Here is a 17,084-nt window from a genome sequence, read left to right on the forward strand (position 1 = left end):
TCAGCACTGTATTTAATTTTCACAAATGTCATTTTTTGGACTTTTTTTTTATGTTTTACACCTGAACAAATTGATATTTAGTGATATTAAAGGTCACCTTGTTAGTGAGTGGCATAGCCCAAGGGGATCTTACTTCCTAAACTGGAGCTGCTCACCCTTGTGTGAGCTGCCTTTTAGGATATGGTTCTGGAGATATTACCTGGAGAACGCATAGCAATACTGAACCCTCAGGGAAGCCTCAAAAATCATCTGGAGACCTTTAAATAATACGGATGCTGGATTACATCCAGAGAGATTCTGATTTATTTTGGTGTTCCATTAATATCACCACTGTTCTTATCAAAAAAGTGTTTATTTATTGGAAAGATGTAAGGCTCAAGGTGGTGGATTCAAGTAAGAATGTGTTTTTTTTTTTAATAAGTAGATTATTTTATTCATTTATTTAATTTTTTTTTTTTTTTTGAGGAAGATTAGCCCTGAGCTAATTACTGCCAATCCTCCTCTTTTTGATGAGAAATACTGGCCCTGAGCTAACATCCATGCCCATCTTCTTCCACTTTATACGTGGGACGCCTACCACAGCATTGCTTTTGCCAAGCGGTGCCATTTACACACCCGGGATCCGAACCAGTGAACCCCGGAACGCCGAGAAGCGGAACATGTGAACTTAACCGCACTGCCACTGGGCTGGCCCCAGAATGTGTTCTTTGAAAACAGTGACTAGTGTAGCTCGTGTCTGAAATAGCATGAGCGCTTCTCACGAGTATACTTTGTGTGTGCTTCCCCTCACAGGGAATATTGTAAAGGCGTGTCCTCAGGGTGGGCCCTTCCTAGGGTTGTTCCTGCTTCAGAGGGGCTCTCCTGAGTCAGCGCCCTGCAGGGGGTGCTTGGGGGTGAAGAATGCGGACTGCTGGGGGCAAGGCAGCATGTCTGAATGTTGCCTTGAAAGTGGTTTTCACGTTGTGAGACCCTGAAAGGACCCCTGTGGATCCAGGGTCTGGAAACCCCGTTTTGAGATCCTTCTGTCACATTAGTGGATCTTCGGGTGTTTTTCTCTGGGGAGTGTCAGAAGGCAGGCTGACTGCCGCTCCTGCCCGCTGGGCACTCCCCAGAGTAGGTTGGTCACTAGCAGTCCTCAGGCAGCTGAGGCCGCCTGCAGAGGAGACAGGCGGTTCCTGGAGCTTGTTGAAGGAGGGGAGGGGAGGGTTGTTCATTCCTGCCCTCACCCTGTCCTCAGGGGGACCCTGTCCTCAGAAGGAGACTCAGCGTCCATCGGAAGATGTTGTGCCCACCCCACATACATTTAAGGACTCGTTCCTTTTATCCTTTTGAATGTTTTTATTGATTTCTTCATCTGTCTCTTCAAACTTCTTTGATATTTTCTTTTAAAAAACTGCTCTTATCTGACTTTTTGTTCTGTTCTGTTTTAATCTTGTGTTTGAACCTATTACACAAGCTTTTATCTCTTATGTATATGTTTAGCTTTTTATCTGAGTTCTATTTTTATGTTTCAAATTTGATTTTATCTTAAATTCTTACCTTTTATTTATTGTAATTTATTCTAAATGTTTACTTTATTCTGTTCTCTAACCATTCTTGAAATTTTTAGTTTTAATTCTTTCACCATCTGCTTTTCTTTAATTTCTTTTAAGCGAATTTATATTTTACTTAACATTTTTTCCTAACCTCTCGTTTTGATTTTGCATGCTTGCAGGGGTTGTAGAAATGGGGAGAGCCCAAACTGTAAGCAGGAATTCTTCAAGGCTGTTGTGTTGAGCTCTTCGGTAGCTGTCCTGTCACTTCCTCCCGGAGACTCTCCTCTTGACGCTGATGCTCGGGCTGTCATTTTGTATAGATATAAATTGACTCATATAGTGTGTATTGTTTTCTGTTTGGCTTCTTTAGTGCTCAGCATTATATTTGAGGCTCATCTCTATTGTTGCAGGTAACTGTACTTTGTTGATTCTCATTGCTGTGTAATATTCCATTGCATTAACATTCCATAGTTTGTTCATCCAATATTCATGATCAGTTGGTTTGTTCAGTTTCTGGCTATTTCAAATACTGCTGCCATGAGGATCTTGTATATGTATATTAAAAAAAAATTCCTGCATTGTTTTCCATTGAATGAATATTCTTATTCAAACAACCCAGATTATTGGGTATTTCATAAGTTCTTAATTTTTGCAGTTAAGCAATTCTGTAGTGAAAACAGGAGAATTGTCTGCATATTTAGATAAGTTATGGAACCAAGGAAGAATAAGAATAAGGCTTTCAAACTCCTATTTCTATGCCAGACCTTTTAAAGCGCCTAAGAGTATTTAGGAAGTTTCTCCTCACTCCCCGTTGGTCAGTTGCTGAAAAATTGTACCTGGAATCTTTACTATGTATTCCAAACTTAGGGATTCCAACATCCTAGTGTCTAATGTGAGAAGAGTACCAGGGGACCTTGAAGTCATTTAACTTCTCTATGACCTCCACTTCTGAAATAGTGATAAAGTAGAGCCTACTTCATAGTATTAGGAGTATAGACATATGGTGAGTGCTAAAAGTTATTTGCTCATTTTAATTCAGATCAACTAAGAAAGCAAGAGAAAGTACAGTGATATGGGAAAATTAACATTGAAAGAATTCACCTAGCATCTCATCAAATTTGCATCTTTTTGACACTTTATTGTTTTGAAAACATCTCTAATGTATTTCCTTGTTTTTCCAGATAACGTAGAAGGACTAGGACTCATTTTGGGGATTTGCTTTTTGATTCAGGTCTGTAAGGTTGTTTCTGGTGAGAGACAGTTGTGTCCTATCTCCTGCTTTCCCACTTCCTTTTGGAAGAATGTATTCTTCATCACGGGGGGTTTTCTAAGTGGTCTCTGGTTAGGTTTGCTCAAGACATTCTCTGGATACTATAATGACTCCTTGAGACTTAGTGAGCTAAGAATTTGTTCCCCAGTGGAAATGTTGGGGAAACAAGTGCTTGCTTGGACTTAGAGCTAGTGTGACTTGTCCTTTCTACCTCCGAACAAACTGCTGATTTGTCCCATTGTCTCATAAACCTTCCTGAACCTCCAGGAGGGAAAGAGGGACACATGCTCTTGTGTCTCCTTCCTCTGCTCCTGGTGGTGCCTTTTGAGTGCCTTTGCTGGTTCTTTCTCTGCTTCCTGACGTCTTTAATGTTTGTGCATCCCAGGGATCAGTCCTGGGACCTGTTCTCCATCTCTGTTACTCTCTTGGTGATCTTAGGCTCCTGCTTGATTCTAAATACCCTCTAGATGCCAAACTCCCAGATTCAAATCTTCGTGCAGACCTCTTTTGAGCTTCATATTCCTGTCTTGACTTGTCAGCATGACAATTTCTGTCAAGAAGTTAAAGACATCTCAACTTCATCATTCTACAACTGACCCTCAATCTGTTATACTCTAGAAATTTCCTTGTTTCAGTGAATAGCATCTGAAGGATAGAGTTGCTTAGTCCAGATACCTTGGAGTCATCCTTGACTCTTTATTTCTTCACATTTTGTATCAAACATGGCAGAAAATTCTCCTGTGTTTGATTTTTCAGAATTTATCCAGAATCTGACCACTTCTCACTGCTGTCTTAGTCAGTTTGGGCTGCTATAGACTGGGTGGCTTAAATGACAAATGTTTATTCTCTCAATTCTGAAGGCTGGGAAGTTTAAGGTCAAGGTGCTGACAGATGTGGTGTCGGATCAGGACCTGCTTCCTGGTTTGGAGATGGCCTTTTTGGCTGTATCCTCACATGGCAGAGAGAGAGAGTGGGAAAGCAAGCCATCTCAAATTTCTTCTTATAAGCACTGATCCCATTCATGAGGGCTACCCTCTCATGACCTCATTGCCTCCCCACCTTCAAGCACCAGAGCTTTGGGGATTAGATTTCAACCTAGGAATTTTGGGGAGACACAAACATTCAGTCCATAACGTTCTATAAATGAGAAAGGATAATATGTACTTCTGTGTTGTTAAGATTGAATGATCTAGGGGTGTGATTTTATGCATGGCCAAGTAAGGTTGGCAGATCCTCTCCCCAAAAAGCAAGACAAAATTGACAAAAGAACAACTTTGCTGCTTTGGAAATCAACCAAGGGTATACAGCAGTCTGAGGAATATTTATACTTACAAACTGGTACAGGCAGTGGTAGTCTGTAGTATTTTAGTCTAGGTCTGTTACTTCCTCCCAGACGCACTCCCCCCCCCCCCCAACTTGGTTATGTTTTGAACTGAATGAAAATAAAAATGCAGCATATCAAAATGTATGAGATGCAGCTAAAGCAGTGCTTAGAGGGTAATTTGCAGTTTTAAATTCCTCTATTAGAAAATAAGTCTTGTGTTGAAACTTCTACCTTAGGAAACTAGAAAAAGAAAAACAAACTCTAAGCAAGCTAAGAAAGAAAATAAAGGTTAGAACAGAAATCAGTGAAATAGAAAACAGAAAAACAATAGAGGAAAAATCAAACAAAAAGTAGGTTCTTTGAAAAATAATAAACTTGGAAAATCTTTAGCTTGGTTGAAAGGGAGAGGGGAGGAGGGGAGAGAACGGGGTGGGAAGAGGAGTGGGAAGACGGGAGAGGAGAAAGGGGGAGGAAGGATACAATTATCAAAATAAGGAGTGAAAGAGCGGACATTACCAACCTTGCAGAAATTAAAAGGATTATAAAGGAATATTATGAAGAACTCTATACCAACAAGTTAGACAGATGAAGTGGACAAATCCCTAGAAAGACATAAATTACCCAAACTGACTCATGAAGAAATAGCCCTATAGCAAGTAAAGCAATTGAATTAGTTGCTTAAAATATTCCTACAAAGAAAACCCCACACCCAGATTTCTTCACTAGTGATCTGTCATTTATTTAAGCAAATTATACCAATCCTTTACAAACTCTTTTAGAAAGTAGAGGAGGGAACACTTCCCAGTCATTCTTGAGGCATTATTACTCTGATACCAAAATCAGACAAAGGTATCACAAGAAAAGGAGATTATGGACTAATATCTCTTGTGAATGTAGGCATAAAAATCCTAACAAACAAAGTTTTAGGAAACTAAATCCAGCATCACATATTATAAACCATGACAAAGTGGGATTCATCTCAAGAACGCAAAGTTGGTTTAATATCCCCAAATCAATTCACGTAACATACCATATTAATAGAATAAAGGACAAAAACCAGATGGTCACCTCTATAGATACGAAAAAAGCATCTGTTTAACAAAATCCAGTATCCATTGCTGATGGAAACTCTGAGCTAACTGGTTACAGAAGGGAACTTCCTCAGCCTAGCCAATGCAATAGATCCAAATGAATGAAGGAATCCAAAGTGGAGAGGAAGAATTATGACTCTTATGTTCTTGGCTGACTTGAGATCCTATAGGTAGAAAATCTCAAGGACTTAGATATAGACAAATAGGACCAATAAACAAGTGTAGCAGGGTTACAGGATGCAAGATCAATATGAAAACTAGAAACAGACAATTCAAATGAAATGAAGAAAACAATTCTCTTCATAAAGCATCAAAAGGAAAAAAATACCCTGAGAATTACATTGAAAAAAAGAAGTGTAAGACTCATACAGTCATGCATCATTAACAACGAGGGTATGTTCTGAGAAGTGCGTTCGTTAGGTAATTTCGTCCTTGTGTGAACGTCGCAGAGTGTACTTACACAAACCCAGATGGTGTAGCTACGACACACCTAGGCTGTGTGGTGCTAGTCTTACGGGACCACCATCGTGTATGTGACATGTTGTTGACTGAAATGTCATTATGTGGCAATGACTGTATACTGAAAACTACAAAAAATCGTTGATAGAAATTAAAGAAGATTTAAGTAAACAAAGAGACATTCCACGTTAATGGATTGGAAGACATAGTATTGTAAGGATGGCAATTAGGGCAATTTTCCCTCAAATTGACCAAAAGTTTTGTGTTTTTTTTTTTTAAAGAAATTGACAAGCTGTTCCTAAACTTTACATGGAAATGCCAAGGATCTAGGGTAGCCAGAAATGATTTTGAAAAAGGATAACATGAGAATTACACTATCAGATTTCAAAACTTACTATAAAACACAATAAACAAGACTGTGATTTTGCAGATGGATAGGTTTATAGAGCCATGGAATTCAGAGACCAGAAATAAACCCTTACATTCATAGACAGTGGATGTTCAACAGCTGTGGCGATTCAGTTTTATTCAATTCTTTTAAAAAATTGTTGGGTGAGTTGGATAACCACATGCAACAATAGCAACAACAGCAACATTGAGCCTTCCCTCACGCCACACACAAAAATTAACTAAGAAATCAATCATAGACCTCACTATAGAAGTATAAAACTTCTAGAAGAAGTCAAAGGGTATATCTTCATGACATTGGGTTAGACAAAGAGTTCCTAGATATGACACCAAAAGCGTTACTGGTAAGAGAACCCTTGATGAATTCTACTTGATAAAAATGAAAAACTTTGTCCTTTAAGAGACACAATTTAAAAAATGAAGATAAGTCAGATAGGGAGAAAATCTTTGCAAGTCATATATCTTATAAAGGGCTTGTATCCAGAATATATAAACAATACTTACCAATCATTAATTACACAGGTAATTAAAAATGAGTAAAATAGTTGAATAGACATAGAGAATACACGAGAGAGAGAGAGAGAGAGAGAGAGAGATCTGGGCCCTCTTCCTTTTCTTCTAAGGACCCTAATTGTGTTATTGGGATCCCATTCTTATGACTTCAAACTCAAAACCTCCCAAAGGTGTCACCTCCAAATACCATCACATTGGGGGTTAGGGCTTCAATGTTTGAGTTTTGGGGAACAAACATTTGACCCATAACAGGCTATAATAAAAACTACAGACAACATCTGAGTATTGACACACAGAAACTGGAGTGTTTACATGCTACTGTTGGGAATGTAAGGTGGTGCCATTGCTTTGGAAAGCAGTTTTCAGCTTTCTTAAAAATTAATTTACCATATGGTCCAGCAGTTACTCAAGAGAAATGAATACAATGTCTACACAAAGATATATATGCAAATGTCATAGCAGCTTTTTTTGTAATAGTACAAAACTAGAAAGAATCCAAATATCCGAAAGCTGGGGAATGTTTAAATAAAATGTGTCATGTCCAAACAGTGGCGTACATGTTCAGCAATCCAGGTGAGCGGTCAGCAGGTTGTGGCCTGGTCCACAGGCCCAGTCTCAGTCTGGCTACACCTGTATGCTAACCTATTGTCTGCGGCTACTTTCCTGCTCTATCAGCCGAGTTGAGTAGCTATGACAGAGATATACAGGCTGCAAAGTTGAAAGTATTTTCTGACCCTTTACAGAACAAATTTCCCAATCCCTGTGCTTAGTGAAAGAAGCCAGATGCAAAAGACTGCATCTTGTCTAATTCCGTGTCTGTGAAATGTCCAGAAAAGGCAAGTCTCTAGAGAGAAAGCATCAGCGGCTGCCTCAAGCTGGGGTCGGAGTGGCGATTAATTGCAGACTGACACAAGGCAGTTTATTTGGGGGAATGGAAATGCTCTAAAACTGGATTATGTATAAATTTACTAAAAATCATTGAATTGTAGACTTACGATTTGGGCATTTGTTCATATGTAAATTGTATTATGAAGTTGTTGGGAGGAAGTACTGAATGAGCAAATGTCAGTCAGGAGTGCAACACCCTGCTGGGCATATGACAGGCAGGCAGTAAAGGGGAGTTGCTATTATTATGACTTAAAATTTTAGGAGACTTGTGTTTTTATGTTTTCTTTTTATTTTCGCCAGTTTGAATCTTACCCTAATTTACAGATGGAAAAAAAATGAGGCTGAAAGGTTCTGAAGTGCGAAGGTTTATAAATTGGAATACTGTTTCAGCTAATGTGTTTGTGTAGCTTTGGAGTCAGCACTGTGGTCATCATTGATTGCTACACAGTTATTGTGAGTTATGCCATAAATTGCTTAGCTTTTTTTCTGACCAATAACAATTTCTTGTTATAAAAATGGCATTGCAGTGTAAACTTTGGGACAATTACCATAGAGAGAGGACACAAACCACCAAAAGAATCCTTAAGGGAAACGACTATTCCTCAGACTGTTCTCAGTTAAACCCTGTGAAAGATTTTATTCTGAAGTCTCGTGTTGCTTAACAACAGGGATGTGTTCTGAGAAATGCGTTGTTAGGTGATTTCATCGTTTTGCGAACATCACAGAGTGTATTTACACACATCCAGGTAGTATAGCCTACCACACACCTAGGCTCTATGGTGCTAAGGTCTTAGTTGTCTGTTGCCAGCAACATCAGCTCCTTGCCACATGGACCTGTCCATATGATAATTCACAACATGGCAGGTGAGCTGGATGGAAGCCAGAGTCTTTTAGTAACTAATCTGGGAAGTGACATCCCACCACCTTTGTCATATTGTCTTCATCAGCAACGAGTCACTGGTCCAGCCCACACTCAGGGGAATGAATATTGGAGGCGTGGGGGTCATCAGGAGCCGTTTTAGAGGCTGCCTGCCACAGCGCTCTTGCAAACATTGACAGCTTTGACGTTTACTCGACATATGGTACTTTTATACTTGCAAAATGTTTCTGAAGCGTGTGAGGTGTGAAGTGGAAGTCCCTTGTGCCTTTCCCTGATGCCGTCTTTTCCCCTCACCCTAGAAGTAGCCACCATGCTAGATGTAGTCTTCCTTTTCTTACAGTTTTACCGTGCTGTATCCTTATTTAACTCTACATTTTTTCGAACTTTGTGTGAAATTACTTGCTTGTTTTCATTCAACTGTATGGTCCTGAGATTCATACATGTTATTTATTGCATGAAGTGTAGTTTATTTTTATTGTGTGTGATTATATCATGTGTTAATCAGTCTGGACGTTTGGATGTTTTGATATTAAAAACTGTGCGATGAACGTGTCTGCACGTTTCCTGTTGTATGTGTGAGATACGTACATGGAGTTGATGGGTCATAAGTTATGTGCGTCTTCAACATTCTTCATAGTGACAAATTATTTTTCCAAGTGTTTGTACCAATTTAACTTGCCTTAGAAGAACATAAGCCTGCTGGTTGCTGTGTATCCGCAACTTTGCTATTGCCGGGTGTTTTTAGTTTTTGCCAGTCTGGCGAGTGTGAAATGATAGTTCACTAATCTGCATTTCACTTATTTGGAAATGAAGTTGCATGTCTTTTTCAATTTATTGGCTTTTTCAGCTTTCTGCTTGAAGTACCTTTTTCTATTAGTTTATTTGTTTATTTGTTTTTTTTTATGTACTGTGCAGTTTATACAGTGACTCTAAATGTTACATCTTTCCCCGCTAGAACTAGCCTTGCGAGAACAGGGACTTCTGAGCTCTGATTTAGCCGCATTTGTGACCCTTAGAATGATGCTGGCACATGCACAGTGGGTACTTGTTGACTTGAATGCGTTTTATCGGGGGAGATCACCATGGGAGTTGGGTTTTTTTGTTTGTTTGTTTTTCTTTTTTGGCTAGTTCTTTCAAGAGGTGTGCTACATATAGATGATTCTTAAACCAACTTTGCATTCCTAGGATAAACCCAGATTGGTCATGATGATGGCTTTTTTGGTTTGTTTTTATATCTTTTGCTGGGTTTGATTTGCTGCTGTCTTGTTTAGGAGTCTTTTTGACATCGATTCAGAGATGAGCCTGCCCTGTAATTTTATTATTTTTGTCAGGTGTGAGTATCAAGACTCTGCTAGCTTCCTAAAATGAGTTGAGAAGTGCTGTCTCTGTATTTGAGAGAGTGCTGTGGATCAGTGAGCACTGTGTGGTCCTCTTTCTCCCATAATCTGTGTACGTGTTACTGATAACCAAGGGAGAGAAGTGAGCACGGCACTTTGTACAGTTATTCCTAATGAACTACTCACAGCACTTTTCCTTCTTACCTTGCAGCTGAGCTTTGCTGGTTTATAATCCTTCGTATAGCCATATGGGAGTACTTCCAGCAAGGATGAATCAGTAGTCTGAGTTAGGAGGTGTGATTTCTACCTGACCATTTTGGTCTTCTGATTCCGTTGCATGCACAGGCAACAATAGCGTGTCGGCTGGAGTGGTTGAGCGGATCACTAGGGGAAGTGGGGTTGCCACTGCCCAGTGAAGGCAAGCAGAAGTATGTCTGGAACCCAGGGAATTCTGTGGCTCCTCAGGATGTTACCGTGTTCAGTGGCAAAAGTTAATTGAGATCTATTACATTCACCCCTAGTAGGCAGGACCACCAAGGGCTCAGAATAGCTCAGGAGTGAATGTTTGGGTTCCCCCATTTCTTGTACCAAATTTTCTTTCAGGAATTAGACCTGGCTGCTACTAACAGATTGGAAATACGTGCTTTAAATAGTAAAGTGGTTTTCCAGTCTCTGAAAATAAGTCTGCAAATAGGCTGTCTGGGGCTGGTATGGTGGCGTCATGGCATCTTGAGGGTCCTAAGCACATTTCTTCTCTGCTCTCCATCCTTAGTACATGATTTCCATCTTAATGTCGCCAGAGAGTCCAAAATGGTGGCTGGTGTTTAAGCTGTCATGTGTCCATTTTAGGCAAGAAGCAGGGGAAGAGAGGAATGCCAGCTGGAAGGAACATGGGTGTTGGGTATGCAGTTAGCGGTCCTGACCCCAGGTGTCTTCAGCTGGGTAAATGGGGTAATTTTAGAAGTCTTTCAGAGTTCCCAGAATATCTTTATACTTTGACCCTCTAAGACAAAAAGCTTTGTAGTGATTAATTATACCATTATAATATTGACTAAGTTAGTCTTTGTCTTAGTGCTTTCATTGGTAGCTGGGAGGAATAAAAAATATCTAAAAATCTGAAAGCCTAATTTATCTAGGTTAATTTTCATGTAAGTTATAATTTAATGATACACAGTTTTTAAAAGGTAGATTGTTTGGCTTTGTGTATATTAAGAAATCATAAGAATTATTATGTAATTTTGTCCCTGGCTTTTTAAGAGTTGATGGCTCTCTGTTCACTTGTTTTTGCTAGTTCTTGATAAGTTGTTTTAAAAGTTTAATTTTTGCCAATTTTTGTGGACACGAGGTAAAATTTTTTCTAAATATGTTTTCTTTGATATTAGTGGGACTATTAAACCAAATAGTTTATCTTTTACTTGCTAGTCGCAATCTTTTAACAAAAACATTTACAAGTAAAAGCATACTTTATCAAGATGTCAGGATATGGGAGTGCCATCACTGTTGGAGTTGATTTTCCTTTGAAAATAGCTATCGGTTTGAAGTAGAACTTTAAAAGAAGCTGTCTCATGATAGTGGTAACGACACTTTTTTTTTTCATTTACAGATATATAAGCCCAACTTGACATTAAAACTGATCTGAAACACACAAAAATGTTAATTTAATTCCAACTTTATAGTTTAACATTTATGGGCTAAAGGAAGAAGTCTTCACGAAGGACACTGAGAAAGAGCAGTCAGGTGACCAGCGGGTGGTTGAGAGTGTTGTCAGGAAACAAAGGTGTGGAGCAGTTGTGCTCCACCTCTTCCGAGTCACAGACTGCCAAGGGGGTGAGGTCCAGTCTCTCCAGCGTTGTCTCTGTGCCCTACTGCCTTCCTCCAGGTGTTGACTCCCAGCAGCTGTCTTTTTCTAGGTGTTCCTACCTCACATATGACAGTTCTGCTTGCCAGACACCCTCACATCTCCTTACAGTCACTAGCTGCCCCAACCATTTGTTTATTCCCATCGTAATAGCTTAGCTTTGCCAGGTCTAGAGCTTCCTTAAGTTCAGTCATAGGAAATGTGCTGTTTTGTCTGGGCTTGTTTTGTTCAGCGTGAGGCCTGTGAGAATCGTCCTTGTCCGTGATGTGTAGCTGGTTCTTTTTTCTTGCTGTGTAGTAGTCTTTTCTGTGAACATACCCCCAGCTTGCTTATCTGTTTGCCTGTGGGTGGACACTTGGGTCATTTCCACTTTTTGATCACAGTGAGTGATGTTGCTGTGAACATTCTTGTGTGAAAACGTTAATGCAGCCGACTTGGTGTTGCTCCACTCCCACATAGCTTCAGGAAGGCCTGCTTGTGTGGCTGAGCTTTGACCGACTCCTGGGAGCCGAGCCCTGGATGTTGCGTGTGTCATTAATTGACAAGGTGGTTTTGCACAGCTGAATACGGAACCATGCAGTACCAGCATGTGTAGAGTGTGTGTGTAAAACATATGATCTATGGACAACACCTCTTTCCTTCTCGGGGTCTGTCATAGCAGGTCACTCAGGCCAATGCACCTATGCCATGAGTGCACAATCAAAGCCCTGGGCTCTGCAAGTCAGGCAGGCTTCTCAGGGCAGAAACGCTTTGCGTATGTTGCACTGCCCTGCTAGAGGGATAGAATTGTCAGGCCGTATGGTAGGTGTTGGGTTAACTTGGGAAGAAACTGCTGCAGTTTTCTACAGTGTTCTGCCATTTTACACTCCCTCCAGCAAAGTACAGAATGTCAGTTGTTCACATTCTTGTCAACACTTGGTAATGTCAGTTTAATTTTAGCCATTCTAGTGGACTAGTCTATATTATCTCATTGTGGTTTAGTTTGCATCTTCCTGATGACTGATGACGAAAACCACCTTTTTAAATGTGCTTATTGGCCATTTTGTGTATCTTCTATGGTGGAGTATCTGTTGTCCATTTTAAAAAATGGGCTATTTGTGTTTTGAGTTATAGGAATTAATTTTATACCTTATTGTGCTAATTGATGTGATGATAACTTACACAGTTACAAGTCCATTGATCATGCAAGATCAGGAATACCAGTAATATTTAGGAAATAGTCATTAGGCTCTTTGGCTTTCTAAAGGCCAAGGTCACCAAATAGTAGACACAGGCACCATGCCGAGGCTGAGGCCGGACCTTGCTGCACCTGTCGGTTAGTGGACGTTAGTGGAGGTTTTGGCGTGTGGCTGTCAGCCCGCTGGAGGCTGCTGTGCTGACTCAGGGCTTTTTCTGTTCTCACCTCATTATTTGACTAATCTAATATTGATCTGGTGTTAGGGTGATTGCTAGTCCTATCTCTTTTATGTTTATTTTTTAAAGCTGTTAGAATACTTATTTTGGTTACTGTTTTGCATATATGCTTACTTGCATGGTTCTTAAATTTGTAATAGATAATACTAATTACTCTCTGGTTTGTAGTAGAAACACCAGTAGTCGTTGCCCTTCAAGATTTGCTGTATTATTAGTTTCTCATAATACTAAAAGACTGCAGAAATTTCATTAAATATCTGTAGTGCCAAAATTCAGTTTGCTGACAGTCATTTTGTGATTACTCAGAATAAATTACCTCTGACCTTTCTATTGGTTGCTTAGGGTCCTGTTTCCTCTGAGTTTTTTAGCTATGTTGCATTTAGTGGTGGCTGTTTTATAGGTGGTCTCTAGATAAATGAGGTAGTACCAGCAAGTATTAAGATCATGTTTAAAAGTTACATAACTCATATTATTATTCCCAACAGCATAAGTGATTGAAGTTTCATTATACGTTACTAACAAATGCTTTCTTTTTCAAATGGAGTATGATTATCATCCTGTGACTGCTTTACATAATTATATGTTTATGTATTATTTTCCATGAACTTATGTATATGCAAATAAATGTAAATACACAGAAGATTTTAAAAGCAAGTTTCTGAGGTAGCTTTGTTAACTCTCAAAAGTTGTTTATGCTGTTTTTATTGTTAAATATCTTTGGCTGTTCAAATTTTAAGTTCTATATTGAATTAAATATTTTGATTAACTACTGGTTGAAAGTATCTCAAATCTAACATTATTTTAAAGTAGATAAATAGTAATTCTTATCGGTTAACTTTCAATGTAATTTTATTGTTCTTAGGTTTTCTCTGTCTTGATTTGTATAAGACTAGTTTCGTAACACTGCATATTTTAAACTTAGATTGGGGGAAATATTTATATCAAAAGGACAGTATCAATTATAGCTGTTACTTTAACTTGAGTGACTGGCAAATGTTGTGTCAACTGTACTTGATTTTGCATTGGAAGGAATGTAAAAGTTAAAGTTCATTTAAATGCAGTGGTTCGTGGAGGTTCTGAGAGCTTTGGTGAGTAAGAGCTCAGAGGTTAGCCGCCGCAATTGTTATTGACACATTATCATTATTGCTAAAATTGCCCCATGGTTAACTGGAATTGTGATTTGTTATCTAATAGTTCTATTGATTTCTTGGGACAGGGGTCAGAAAAGGCTGATTTGCATATTGCGTATACACATAGAGTTACGGGTTTAGGGGTCAGATAGGGGATTGAATTTGGTATGTGAGTATATATATATGTATATGTATATATATACACACACGTATCTAGAAAACAATTACTAAGTTCATATGTATTTAGTAAAACTCAGTTTATTATTTCTTTCCACAGCCTTATACTCTGTTATATTATTCTGTGTGTTCTTCTGGATCCCTTTTGTCTACTTCTATTATGAAGAAAAGGATGATGATGATACTGGTAAATGTACTGTAAGTATCTTTGTTTTAGAGGTCTCAGTTTAGAGGGAGAAAGATTATTTCCTCCTTTTTCAAAGAATGACCTGACTCTGTTTGAATTTACTCTAGTGCAGTGTTGTCTAATAGACATAAAATGAGAGCCACGTGAAATTTTGAATTTTCTAGTAGCCACATTCAAATAAGTAAAAGGAACAGTTTAAATTATTTTTAATCATACATTGTATTCGATATGTCCCAAGTATGACCATTTCACATAGAGTCAAAACATATTATTAATGAGATATTGTATTTCTTTTTCACACTAAGTCTTTGAAATTTAGAGTATATTTTACACTTAAAGCACATCTCAGTTTGAACTAGCTATATTTCGAGTGCTTGATCGCCACATGTGACTTGTGACTATTGTTATAGACAGGGATGGGCAGACTTTTTTCTGTAAAAGGCCAGGTATTAAGTATTTTAGGCTTTTCAGGCATATAGTCTGTCTTACCTTTTCAGCTCTGCTGTTGTAGTGTGAAAGTAGCTGGAGACCATGCTTAATGAGCATGATGTGATTCAGTAAGACAGGAGGTGGGCTGCATGCGCCCCTGTTCTGGGGCGTAACGAAGGGACACCTGCTAACTAATCCAGGATAACACTGATACAAAAACCTGGTAGATATCTAGCATACGTGCACGTCCCAAACTGCAGACCACTATCCCTGAAGTATTGGTACAAAAATCTTAACTGAAATAGTGGCAAATAGAATTCAGGGGTATCTTACAAATACATTAATATGGTGTAACTGAGTTGGGCCTATCTCTAGATTGCATGGGTGGTTTAGAATCAGCATGTCTGTTAATATATAGTAATTTAATAGGTCAAAGAACAAATTGTGTTTGAAAGCTATTTGCCAAAACTGAACTTTTTTTCCTGATTTAAGGGAAAAAAAATGCAGCATAAAAGGAGTGTCTTTTTTCTTTTTATTGAGTTACAAGAATTTGTTTTGTACCTTGTTTATGTTTTGTATTTAAATACAAAAGCAAATATATTCACTCAGCAGCCGTCATTATGCTTAATCATGCTTAAAACCTTAAAGCATTGGCATTAGGATCAGGAGAAAGTACATCAACAATATTTTAAATGATTCCCAGAGTGGTAGTCGGTATAATTTGTTAGAGAAAAAACTGAGATGTTTAAATACTTAGAAAGAAAGTCAAAATTCTCATTTGCAGATGCCATGTGACTCTATATTTGAAAACCCGAGGTATGTAAGGTAAGGTGGCTGGTTCCAAATCCCCTGTTAAGGAAAGCGAGGTGTGTGCTCCTCGTGCTCTCCTGTGCTCTCCCTGCCCTCTGGTTTATCTTAAGACCCTCCGTGCCTTCTCTGTAAGCTTGTTCCTAAAGACTATCTTTCTTTTTAAGATTTTATTTTCCTTTTTCTCCCCAAAGCCCTGTGTTACATAGGTGTATTTTGTTTTTTAGTTGTGCGTCCTTCTAGTTGTGGCATGTGGGATGCCGCCTCAGCGTGGCCTGATGGGCGGTGCCATGTCCGTGCCCAGGATCCCAACCGGTCAAACCCTGGGCCACGGAAGTGGAGAGAGTGAACTTAACCACTCGGCCACGGGGCCGGTCCCAACCTAAAGACTATCTTAACTCCTTTTTGAACAAGAATTTGTCCTATGAATAGTAATAAATTTCAATTTTAAAAGGTGATTTTTAGAGACTTTATTAGGTTGAGAGGACAACTAATGTTTTTTCTCACTGATTTAACTTTTTCTTTGAGATTAACTTTTCTATCCATATTTAGAATGTTCAATTTGTGTTGTTCTTTAGTTTTGGATTACATTATGGGCACCAAGCATTACTGAAACCACAGTGGGTTCGCCTCCTGGTGAGTTAAATACGACTCCACCAGGGGCTGGCCCCATGACCTAGTGGTTAAGTTCTTGTGCTCTGCTTCAGCGGCCAGGGTTTCGCCGGTTCGGATCCTGGGCGTGGACATGGCACTGCTCATCAGGTCATGCTGAGGCAGCGTCCCACACAGCACAGCCAGAGGCACTCACAGCTAGAGTATACAACTATGTACTGGGGTGCTTTGGCGAGAACAATGAAAAAGGAAGATTAACAACAGATACTAGCTCAGGACCAATCTTTTTTTTTTTGAAAAAAGACTCCACCAGAAGTAGTTGTCTCACAAAGTAAAGTATATTTGTGGCAAATAGGAGACCACACGGAATCAGTTCCAAGTCATGGCCTCCCTGAACAAAGGGAAGCAGGGACGTTTATTTTGGATGGGCAATGAATATGTAAAAGGGAGAGGTGGTATTCGCTTCCACAGGCTCGTTAGGAAACATGCTTCCAAAAACACTGCAGGTTATGGTAATAAAGCCTTCGCTCCTCCTGGAGAGATCTTCCCGTTAAAAATCAGGCAAAGGGTAGGGGCTGGCCCCGTGGCCGAGTGGTTAAGTTCGCGTGCTCCGCTGCAGGCGGCCCAGTGTTTCGTCGGTTCGAATCCTGGGCGCGGACATGGCACTGCTCGTCAGACCACGCTGAGGCAGCGTCCCACATGCCACAACTAGAGGAACCCACAGCGAAGAATACACAACTATGTACCGGGGGGCTTTGGGGAGAAA

General features: G+C 39.4%; 1 protein-coding gene across 1 annotated transcript in view; it reads left to right on the forward strand.

The window, feature by feature from the left end:
* LMBRD1 (LMBR1 domain containing 1) overlaps positions 1–17,084 on the forward strand; it is a 111,842-nt gene that overhangs the window by 17,150 nt on the left and 77,608 nt on the right. Inside the window, exon 4 of the mRNA XM_046640507.1 lies at positions 14,384–14,481. Within this exon, the coding sequence (XP_046496463.1) occupies positions 14,384–14,481 (98 nt within the window). The remainder of the gene's footprint in view (positions 1–14,383; positions 14,482–17,084) is intronic.

This window comes from Equus quagga, chromosome 15 (genome assembly GCF_021613505.1).
Source record: "Equus quagga isolate Etosha38 chromosome 15, UCLA_HA_Equagga_1.0, whole genome shotgun sequence".
Classification (NCBI taxonomy): domain Eukaryota; kingdom Metazoa; phylum Chordata; class Mammalia; order Perissodactyla; family Equidae; genus Equus; species Equus quagga.